The sequence below is a fragment of the Siniperca chuatsi genome, linkage group LG14, assembly GCF_020085105.1.
Source record: "Siniperca chuatsi isolate FFG_IHB_CAS linkage group LG14, ASM2008510v1, whole genome shotgun sequence".
Lineage (NCBI taxonomy): Eukaryota > Metazoa > Chordata > Actinopteri > Centrarchiformes > Sinipercidae > Siniperca > Siniperca chuatsi.
In genome coordinates this window covers 11,662,483-11,674,637 of record NC_058055.1, presented here as the reverse complement: position 1 = coordinate 11,674,637, position 12,155 = coordinate 11,662,483, and the positions used below count along the sequence as shown (strand labels likewise).

At 36.8% G+C, this 12,155-nt stretch overlaps 1 protein-coding gene across 3 annotated transcripts in view; it reads right to left on the bottom strand.

The window, feature by feature from the left end:
- Positions 1-3,516: 3,516 nt before the first annotated feature.
- Positions 3,517-12,155, bottom strand: part of lrch2 (leucine-rich repeats and calponin homology (CH) domain containing 2) — a 31,958-nt gene continuing 23,319 nt past the window's right edge. For 2 of the 3 annotated variants that reach the window (XM_044221360.1, XM_044221361.1), the window contains exons 19-21: positions 11,601-11,738; positions 11,270-11,347; positions 3,517-9,507 (exon numbers count right to left, since the gene is read on the bottom strand). In XM_044221360.1, the coding sequence (XP_044077295.1) occupies positions 9,388-9,507; positions 11,270-11,347; positions 11,601-11,738 (336 nt within the window). In that variant the 3' untranslated portion in view covers positions 3,517-9,387. The remainder of the gene's footprint in view (positions 9,508-11,269; positions 11,348-11,600; positions 11,739-12,155) is intronic. The other variant, XM_044221362.1, reaches the window with a different exon arrangement.

Here is a 12,155-nt window from a genome sequence, read left to right as displayed (position 1 = left end):
TGTAGTCGGTGCCAAATACAAACATAAAACTCAAAATAGAGATAACTTATATAAATAAAATTGAATTGAATTGAATTGAAAATCGTGAGAAATGTTGTCTTATCTAAAATTAGAAACCTAAAATTATTATTACATAATGTAAATAACACTTGCTGAAACAATGCACGTGTCTAACCCAGTGATTGAACAGATTAAAACTTAAAGCCACAAGAGGTCAGTGAAACAAAGCTTTTGTGTTAGATAAATAAAAATGTTTTTCTGCGTTTTCCCCATTTCCCCAAAATTAGCAAAGTCCAGTTGTTGTATTGTTGTTCTTGTCATTATTAATTCCCACTGTTGTCATGGGAACAGCACATACAAATACATGCTTTATTTGATAATTATATATACTTGTTTTAAAATCTTCCAAATTCTCCAAAAAAATATTTAATGGGCAAAGGTTATGGGGAAGTTGGTCACTACAGAGGAGTACATGCTGTAAACTGAATCCCAATTTAGGGTCTGAATCTGTCTATAGATGCAGTGCACAAACCTGTCCCTCCTCCCCAGATGAAACATCTAGTTTCAGTGGTGGAAAGAGACTAAGTACATTTACTTAAGTACTGTACTTGAGTACAATTTTGAGGTACTTTTATTTTACTTGAGTAATTTTATGTTATGCTACAATATATTTCTAGTCCACTACATTTCAGAGGGAAATTTGTACTTTTTACTCCACTCTACATTTATTTGACAGCTTTAGTTAGTCAGATTATTAATATGAAACACAGATAATAAGCAGATAAATGATAATGTATAGTAGTCTATAAGGTTAAAATTATCCCCACATTGAAAGCGATACTTACACATGAATGCATCAGTAATTATAATCTAATAATATAATATTATTCTGAAATGGACCATTCTGCATTATGAGTACTTTGGTACTTTAAGTATATTTTGATGTAATACTTATGTACTTTTATTAAGTAAAATTTTAAATGTATGACTTAGAGTATTTCTACATTGTGGTATTTCTACTTTACTTACTAAAAGATCTGAGTACTTCTTCCACCGCTGTCAAGCTTCACAGCAGCAGACTAAAGTAAAACATATATACAGTGGTGTGAAAAAGTGTTTGCCCCCTTCCTGATTTCTTATTTTTTTGCATGTTTGTCACACTTAAATGTTTCAGATCATCAAACATATTTTAGTCAAAGATAACACAAGTAAACACAAAATACAATTTTTAAATGAAGGTTGTTATTATTAAGGGAAAACAAAATCCAAACCTACATGGCCCTGTGTGAAAAAGTGATTGCCCCCTAAACCTAATAACTGGTTGGGCCACCCTTAGCAGCAACAACTGCAATCAAGCGTTTGTGATAACTTGCAATGAGTTTTTTTACAGCGCTGTGGAGGAATTTTGGCCCACTCATCTATGCAGAATTGTTGTAATTCAGCCACATTGGAGTGTTTTCGAGCATGAACTGCCTTTTTAAGGTCATGCCAAAGCATCTCAATATTTCTTGTGAATTCCCTCCAGTGAATGTGATGTATCTGTCAATAAATGACAACCGCTTGAAAGAATGTTCCTGGTAAATGTACTAACAAGATGTCATGTATTGCACTTTGCAAGTTGACATGAAATGCCTGAACACACCTTCATCAACAGTTTCTTATTTGTCATATGTGGAAATACGACTTGAATGCTGTGGTGTTATGGGATTTCATATTGTCAATCTGACAAATCTACTCACCGTGAAAACTGATGTTATCACTGTTTAAAGTCAATGATTTGACTGACAGACAAATTATTTATTTACTTAGTTTTTTTGTAATTCTACAAAAATAAATTTCTTGTCAATTCACTCCAGTGAAAATAATTAGCCAGTATCATGATGGATGTCCACTGTTTACATCCATCACCACACAGGAGCTATTCATCAGATGATGTCTGGGGATGAATGGCATTGAACAACAAGCAGTCCACTAGTAAAGTTCTCTAGTTAAATGTATCATGCTTCGCATGGATTCACAGAAGTTTGTCTAATCTGGTAAGTCTATTTAAATAAACTTGTGGTTTGGAGGCAGTATGCAGATAATTCCATTAACGGTGTTTTACCATAGCCTTGCACCTAAATGTAATGTGCGTACAGTAAAGCATTATATCGTATCGGGGATGGGAGCCGAAACGTCTTGATTCTGAAAACAGTGTCCAGATGACTACGACTGAAACCTTTTCTACGATAGAACACTCCTGGACGAATGAGGGACTACACCGTAGTAAAGCATTATATAAATCCTTCTTCAGTAACAAGTGCTAATGATATGGCTATATACAGCAAGTAGGTGTGGGTGAGCATAAAGATATCTGTGACAGTGTCACAGTTCAGGTTATTAGCAACAGCTGGAACCCAGTGCCAGCACAGACATGACAGATATGATTCAGTAGCAGCTGACTGGAAGACACATCAGGCAAACAAATCCAAACAGGCAGGAGCCGGAAAGGACTTTGGCAGGCAGCAGAACATACACACAGGTAACAGTGTAGTACAGGGTGGGCACACATCACTCAGAACCATAGAACCAGTCATGCAGGCACTGAATAAAGAAAAAGCAAACCGGTCTGCTTGGAAAGGTTTCGGGAGGTTGGAAAAATTAGCAGTTCCACTTGAAAAGAAGTCAGAAGAAACAGCTTGAGCTGCAGACACAAGTGAGACTGTTCGGGATGGCAGCTCAGAAGCTGGAGAGATTTGTAGAACAGCATGGGAGGACGGAAAGACAGGGATCAGATCGGAGGGGAAGCCCAGAACCAGGAAACAAGTAGGAAGTCTTAGGAAAAACCTGAGGATCAAACCTGAACCTGAAAAAAGTGCTGGATGCAGGAGGACTGGGCTTGGAGGAGGAACTACAACATTGAGGTTGAGAATGAAGAGGACTCATCTGGGGTGATAAGGAAGACAGACTTGAACAGAGGCTGAGAAAAAAACCCTGCCAAAATCAACAGATTGAGCTCTGACAGAGCGACACCAGATTTTGACAGAGGGATGGTAAAGACTCAGACTGAGAAATTGGGCTGTGAGAAGCAGATTCAGAGAAACAGAAACAGAAAAGGGCTCTGACATTGCTCTGACATGTCTTGTGACACAAAGTGGTTTTGTAATGCCAGTATTAAAAAGTCTATGCCCGAAACAGCTGTTGACCTTATTTAAAATGTTTACACTCTTGACTTATTGATGTTCTTGTTTTGGATTTAGGAGGTTGATTCCCATCTATTATATCTTGCTTTACTCATATCACTATATAACTACAATTAGTACATTCCAACAATTTGTTTTATCTTGCACATTGACCTGACTACACTTCTAAGGAAATCAGTTCCAGGATAGTGAGTAATTACAGTAATCTACATAATGTGCTGGTGCATGCCTACTGTAAATCACTGTGTGTATCTGCAGACATTGCTTACATCAAGCAATGTGCTCTGCTGGTCAGAGCCTGAGATGCACGTAATAAAGACAAGACAGACTAAGCTGCAAAGAATTTGACTTTATTTCATACTGACCACATTTTTTTTTTTTTTTAGAAATCCCTGGAAATTATACAGATGATATGTACAGAGGTTCAGCTTCAGCCATTCGGTATTCTTGCATGCATTTGACTTGATTTAAAATACAAAAAGCTTATATGCATAAGTTTGAAATGTCTTGGCAGTGTAGCTTTTAGACATGACTCACTGTTTCACTGTTTTCTTCACCAGTACAGTTACTGTAGAGTCAGCACCTCTACAATATCTGTAGTAGTGCTGACTTGTCCATGTTGCAGACATTTCTGAATATTTGTTAAGTTTGTTGCAGGTGTGGTAAAGGGAGTGTTACTTAAAAGCAAACTGTACATTGCTCTTCCTCAGAAACATGCAAACTTACTCCCAGGCATCATAAAATATATCATTTTGATGGGATTCCAGTGTAAGGGATGGGGGACAAAATCCACAGTCCTCATTCTGTGTAAAAAAAAAAAAAATTCTAAAGTTCAACCAAAGCTAATATGAGGCTTCAGCAATCTAAGTTAAACAAATAATTTGGGTATCTTCCAAAGTTAGTCTTTTAGACAACAGAGTCTTTTATTACTCTATTGTTTTTATTCTTATTCCAATAAATTTTATTTATATAGCGCCAATTCTTAACAGAAGTTTTCTCATTGCGCTTTTCCTATAGAGCAGGTCTAGACCGTACTCTTTATAATATTATTTACAGAGACCCAACAATTCCCACCATTTGGCGACAGTGGCGAGGAAAAACTTCCTTTTAAGAGGCAGAAACCCTCGAGTAGAACCAGACTGTCCCTTATGTTATTGTAATTTTTAACAATCTCAAAGTTCTATATTATCTTATCGTATCTTTGGTATGAAATTTCATCTATGCGTTCCTCTGCCACGGTACAACAAAGAAACACTGCTTGAAACACAATGAGGACATTTGTCTGGCTCAGACTGCTGAAGCCTCATATTAGCTTTGGCTAAACTTGCATTGTTGGAAGGATTTCTTCAAGGCCAGCATAAACAGACCGAAAGATTTCAGCCACCAAAAACTGTGTCAATGTATATATGGGCATGTAATGAAATAATGTTAACCTATCCTTTAAACAACATTTAGGCTCGATGCCATGAGCTCCATTTGTAGAAATCCGTCTACAGTGTTGATAGAGACCAAAGTAATGTTTTTGCTCAAACACTGAAGGCTGCAATGAAAGGATGCCTTTGTGATTTGGCACTTTCTTAATTTACAGTAAAACAATGAAAGGGCAACGTGACATATACTACTGTCTGCAGGTAAAACAAGAATAAGGCATCAGTGTGGTGACCTATGATAACATAGTTACACTGCATACAAACAGAAGTCACAGGTGTTCTGCTCTCCTTAACAAACAACTTATCACACCATCTCACCTTTTAGGGTGTAAACTAAAAAAAGACCTAAAGGAAACCACTAACCTATTCTAGTTGGCTGCAGGGTCCAATAGACTTCAAAAGAAGTAGGGGGAAGCCCCACACTCCTACAATTGATAGGAGTAATACATTAGTTTAGTTTGTACAACTAAATCATTACAATTTCATTTTCATTTTAACACTTGACAGCTCCAGCATTCATGTACCAGCATGTGTGTTAATGAAGGGATAAACACTAAAGGCAATTACAAAGAATAAGCACAGGATCAAAATGGAAACAAAGTTGCAAGATATTCATCTGAATAAGGAGGTATTACATGTCCAGGCATGAAGTGCGTGATACCATGAACAAAGAAAATATACACAAGGGGTAAGTCACTTCCACCAGATACACAATTAAAGACAGCTGTGAATTCCCAGTTACAAGGACAAAGAGCTTTCAGGGTGTGTGATAGTATAAATAATTTCCTCCTTATTTCCTTCGAGCACACCTTGTGTGAGACTTTCTCATCCTTTTGTGATTCATTCAGTGCCAGTACTATGAAAATGCATACAAATTCAAACTCACCTTATCCCAAAACAAGAAGTAACTGTGAGTCATTTGGAAAACTCAAGACAATGTGCAGTAACATATGAGACAGCAGTGCATACATACATTGATAGTTCTTCAAACATAATTTTTAGGCATCCAAAACCTTTTTTAACTTTTGATCAGAAAAGTATGTGAATCTAAACCCCCAATATTTGACACAGCAAACCTGAGATAGGTTACACATCAGTTCAATTTCATCATTGTCTCTAAACCTGTAATTATTTACAAGTGAAGATCATGAGAAGTTACAATGCTACCTCCGGTGATAATGCTTTTGCTGTGTGAGTCTTGTTGTTCAGATATAGCCAGCCAGCTTCTGCAATGGTAACAAAGCACTGTGCGCTACAATTTGAGTTTATTTTTCAGATTTGACATCTGCTTGTGTTTCATAATAAACGAACATTTCACATGATGATAAATGCGGTCAATACGTTCAGTAGATGCTGTTCTACGATGCAGCCCACTGTTGCACGCTTTATAGTATTATTATTTTCCTGTGGCTGTTTATCTAGATACGAGTCTATCCTTTAAAAAGCTGCTTGTTTGACAAATATATGGTGAGCAGAAAAGATGACCTGTTTGCAGCAGCAGGAAAGAGTGTAATGGACAAGCATGTTTGCAGAGGCAAACTGTTTTTGAGTGATTGCATGTAGCCCAACAACAGATCAGGAAATAACACCATAACCTACAGTACACTGATGTCATTCATAAAAATTCATAGCAATTTTCTGCATAAGAAAAGGGCGTAACATGAGACTCTGAGAGGATCTGACCATATTTTACACTCGAGGCCTGATAAACTGGAAGACCTGTACTATTTTGCATCTTTGTGGCATCCCTTCTTTAAAAAATGATGGCACAAAGTCAGTCAATATAGCCCATTCAGAGAAATCAGAGCTTCTCGGCAACAATATTCAAAGTGGGACATCCAACTGTGTGACACATGGGACATATAAAATGACATGCAAAGCAATAACAGTGAAAAGCTGATTCATGCTAGTCATGCCAGAGTCAGTGAACTAAACCTCAAGTACAGGTCTCTCAGATTTTGGTTGTCTATGTACTGTAGACCATGGAGCTGTTTAATATTGATCACTGAGCTCTAACTTAATTCTCTAGTATGGAAGCCAATCAGAGCTTTAGCTCATCAGCAGAGAAGCTGCTTATGTTACACAAAATCTAAAGCATCCTATGAAAAAGAAGTACAGGGAAGTGATGTGCTAAAATTATAACTTGTGGATTTTTTCAAAAAATAAACACAGGTGCATTTCATAAATACATTTCATAATAGTGTAATTACATAAGAGTGCAGAAAAACCAAAGAATACCCCTCCTTTAAGGCACAATATGTCATGTTTGTCATGATGATATTTGTGGACTTTCAAAGTGTTGAAGTGTCATTAAGTACTGTTGTCCTCCAAGATGTGTCAGCTGCACAAACAATACACTAATATTATAGCACTTTTTTGCATCATGATTAGCTATGTCTTCACTAGACCTCAAAATTACAACTAGCCTGTACCATAGCTGAACTAGCAAAGCCTGAGGTCATTTAATTGATGTCATATCAACATGTCACTGATTGAGGTCAGCACAGGTCATGAAGTCCTCAGCTTCTCTTCAAAGGTGCATTTTCAAATACAGCATACTCTCTGTCCATGTGAAAAATGGAGCATGAAATTCCTCTGTTCACACACATTGCTATCCTACACATATAAATAGTGTGTTGTGTAAATTAGGTACAAATCAGTGTACCAAAAGACTTTTTCACGTTCTCAGAGCAAAACAGAGGGTCAGTATTCTCTGATGACTTTTTCTGTTCTGTTCTGTTGTGTGACATAAAGGGCCACAAGCAAATATTCACACTGTATGTTAAATAAACCATTAAAGCACAGAAACAAAAATATTTTGGACAGAACCATTGTCATTCTTACTTAAAATTAATTCATAGTCAAGTTTAGTCAAGTTAGTTTAAGCTGACTTCTGATATTTATAATTAACCCATAATGTGCTTTACTTCCATTTCCGCTATAATTTTAGTTTTTTCACATGTTGGAGAGCTAATTTTAAAATGAATGGTGCACCGCAGCTGCCTGGACTATCATGCCAACCACCTGACAAGAAGATTGATATTGCCCTGCAGAAATAATAATCCGCAAAAAAGTAACTAATAACACAGATTTAATACATGAAAGGTTAAATTAAACAGGGTGTTTAGCACTCACATAGCATCACAATTTTTTGTTTAGAATACCCCTAAAGCCAGCCTTTGTGAATCTGATCAACTCTTGCGTAATGGTTGCCGCAGAATCAAGCCTCTATTATGCACATATCTTTTAAGCTATCAACACTGTTGTTACAAATGATGTGAAAATATTTGTCTTGAATTTACACACTGAGTGATGCTCATGTTATACCAGTGTCAACCAGTTTCAAAAGAAGTAATTCATTCAGATGTTATTTCTGGCCACAGAGAAACACGTGAGATCCAACTGTTCAGTTGTACCACACCTGAACGGTTAGTCAGGCTTAAGAAACACAAAGCAATAACATATAAATATAAAACAAATGAATAAATACATAAATAATTTAATTTCCCTGAAATAATGAATTGTATCAGAAACCACATACAGCAGAGTGGCCCGACAGTAAGATAAGACTGTGCCATGTGTGGAAGGTTTGCTGGAGTTACTTAGCAGCACTCAAAAACACATACAGTATAAACATGTTTCATCTGAGGTTATGCAAAGCAGTAAAATGCCAACTGTTTTGTGTCTAACATGGCAAACCCATGTGCTGAACGCCACAAAAATGGCAAGTGATAATTGTCAATGACTGGGAAGAAAGTATAAAAGCTTTAGAAAAGTTAGAATACAGAATATTTTTCAAAAACAGAAACCTTGCATGTACAATGAAAAAATGCTACAAAACAGGACCATCGTGCTTTTGGCCACAGCCAAGCACATGTTCTCACAGTGGTCAAATGTCACTTCCCCTGGTGCATGCAGGTTTGTATCGAGAAAAAAGTTGTACAGAGTTGCGCATAATTTGCACAGTAGTTTAAAGATGTCGAAACCACACCAGAGTTTGAGGGAAAACTGAGAGAAAACCTATTGTAGCATGAATTCTAGTTTTCACACATTTCAGAGGCAAGCCTTGGATTATCCCTCAAAAAGCAGTGGGAATGTGATTGCTCCAATGCAATACTTCACAAATAAGTCAACATTACTTATGAATCAGGTTTGGCTGCTGAAAAGAAGATACAGTAGAAACCTGGTGCAAACCATGTAAAAAAAAACAGAACACTAATAAAGTCAAAAATTAATTTTCATGGGAAAAATAAATTCCATAAAAAGAAGAGAAACTCAAGAGTGTAAGAACCCCTTAAGGTCAGTCAGTTGTTTGTGGCTGCGAGGCAGCATTGGCCTCTTTAGTGAAAGAGAGAGTTACATGTCTGTCATCTCCTTCTCCATCCTTATCATCATGGAAATGTTGTCAGTACTTGCACTTGCAGGCTTAAGAGTTACTGAGCATTGTTTTGTCTGTCTCTACTTGGCAAGTCCAAACTGTGCAGCTCATACAGGAAACACACAGTCACATTGCTAGTCCACAAACATACAGGATGACTCCAGTAACTAGGAAAAGGATACAAGTGAAAATGTGATGGACAGGAAGTGGGTGGTGGCTGACATCATATAAAGAGACTGAGGTATTTCTCCCTCCTGTCTCCTGTTTCAGTCAAACAGACAAAAGCAGACTCCTCGCCCCGAGGGGCTCTCTGGTCCCTGGCGATAGGGTGCGGGTTTGGGCTGGGGAGAGGGGTTGGCTAGATGACTGCAGATTGGATGCAACATTCAGGCTTGTATCAAACAGCTGACAGTTGAGTGGGCTTCAATGGAGGCAGATCCAGCAGAGCCTGGACAGTTACACCCACCTTCACCAGACCGCGCTCTTCTAGGATGTGATGGGGCAGACACAGCTTGTCCTGAGTTAGCAGAGAGACAGTATTTAAAGGGTTGGTTCAACCAAATTACAAAAGAAAACATACTTTCTCACTTACTTCTTGTGATATCCAACTATGCAGATTTATGCACTGAGGTTTTGAGATATTCATCTCTGACATTTCTATGATCTATTATCATCATAGATTCTCTGACTGTGTTATGTGTAATTAAAATAAGATTAAAATGTAACAATAAAATTATTGCCAGTTTTTCTAAAACCTGGGACTTTCTCAAGGATCTTTGTGGTTGTCTAAAGCACATTTATGAGACTTCCTGCACTCTAGTAACAGCACACTGCTTCATTCTCTATAACACTGATATTGTATATCAGCACTTTTCAAGGATCAGTTCACACACACAAAAAACATTTCTTTCTTAACACAATCATTTCTGGCTTATCGTAACTGTCATGCATACAGTTTTGGTCCAGTGGTTTTGAGATACTCATCTCTGAGATTTGTGCACCAGCAACATTAATCAGAAAGATATCCCAGATATGTGGGCAAATTACGTCAAAACTATGGAAGCAAAAAAAGGCCGTAAGGTTTGAATCTTATATGCAACTGAATAACTGTGAATTAAATTCCTACTTAATAGGCTGAAAATCAAACAACTGAATTTATAGCATTTAAATATTTTACCTTGAAAAGGTAAGCAATTTCAGGCTAGGCAATCTCTTTCAAAATCTCTCTAAAAATTTTCATTATAATGTTTTTTTTCAGGATTCACAAATTCAGATTTGTCCAATATTCAAAAACCTATATACAAGTTGCTCTTCTTCAATAGGTCATTTTCTTCCAAAATTCTACCAAAATTCAAGATGAAAAATTCTAATTCCTCCATTATTAAGGATAAGCAATCCTGCCTGAATATAATTGATCAGACCGCTTTCCTATCATGTTATGTTTGGTCAGACATGTGATACAAGATAGAGAAGTTCAGATGAGAGACTGGAAACGCAGAGCACTGTGAATCCTAAAAGTAAATGTTTTTGATAGTGCGAAACTTGAAAATACCTCCCTCAAATTTCAATAGAGGGGATTTCAAACCACATAAATTCACAAATTAAAATATTTTAATGCTATACATTTAGTGGCATTTAAATGTCATTGTTCAGTGGTGGTCACAATTAGGTATTGAGTTGCTTGTAAATTCTAATTATTATGGCCTTTTTTGTCTTCCATACAAAACTATCTGTATGGGTCAATACCAGAAAATGAGTTTAAAATGAGTTGAAAATGTGTTTTTTGTAATTTGGGTGGACTGAACCTTAAAATCCACTTGTGAGGAGGTAATTTTGGTTGAGCCCTGCATTTTCTGCTGAGCCTTTTACAGTTTAAGTTTCAGTATGTGTTCAAGTTTAAGAATGCTCTTATTTAGATTTCTATCAGTATTTACTGTGGTATGATAATTGTCTTGTAGTAAGAATTTGAATACTTATTTGTCAGGCAGATCTTTCCAAAGGAAATGATAATAAATTATCTTTTTATTTCCATTAGCTATGAGATAAATGTTCCATCACTGGGAGGCTCAGCTAAATAAATCTGCAAACCAGACCAGTGAGCATGCATGACAAAACTTGCAGAGAACTTTAGTCAGTCAGTCAATATTACTGTGGGTTTGAAACTGACAATTTTCCAGAGCTCAACAGTTGATAAGATCAGAAATATGAACAATAAAAACTTAAAGCTAATACATTGTAGCAAGTAACACATGAATGAGAATGATGGTTTGATGGATTACCTGTTGGACACCCAGCTTCTTACAGGCATCCAAGAAGTTCTCCACATTCCTACGGCATTTAGCCATGCTAAGCTTTGGCTGGAGGCCAGAATATCATGTTAGAAATCAAAAGTAGAACTAACAAAAACATTTCATGAAGCTATAAGCTTAAGTAGGTTTTGTAGGCAACAATGCATAAAACTACTTCCAACTGTTAAATTCATAAAGTGAGAAAGCCATTTAAAAAAGCTAATTTATTATCACAAAGTGGTATTCTTCAATAATCTATAACTCTATGGCATTTGTGATTAAAAATAAAAAAAGATCCTTTTTGGAGTTTCAGTGTGCTTACCACTGCAGGTGACGGTACATGGATGCTGGCGACAGACCGAGGACAAATGTGATTGGCTAAATGGCAAAGGACAACCCCGTCCATCAGAGCAGCTCCAACATCTTCTGGGAGCAACACCTTCAGTCTGGACTCAATGTTCTGCAAATACATTGACAATGACCTAATGACATCACTTGTCTTTAGCAAAAAAATGCATATTTTGGTTGAAAAAGGAGTCTTATTTAGTTATTTTTATTAAATTATTCACATTGAGTTCTGTCTCCTCTCCAGACACTTTTCTGTTCTTTATCTACCAGGACGTCCCCACTGAGAAACAGCAGACTCTATTTTTATGAGATTGATATAAACACAAATGCAAGTGCCTAAAAGGCAGTAAGTGCATGTGGGTGTGACCAGCAAATGAACTGAGGAGAGTGTCTGCACTGCACTGTATGAGTTAGTCATATTTGGGCACATTTACAAAATAATTTCACTACTGTAAATACTGAAAAAAACTGTTTATGTGTAATGTAACAAATGTAACTTCAGTTGTAAAAAAAATAAGTCCAAACTTCT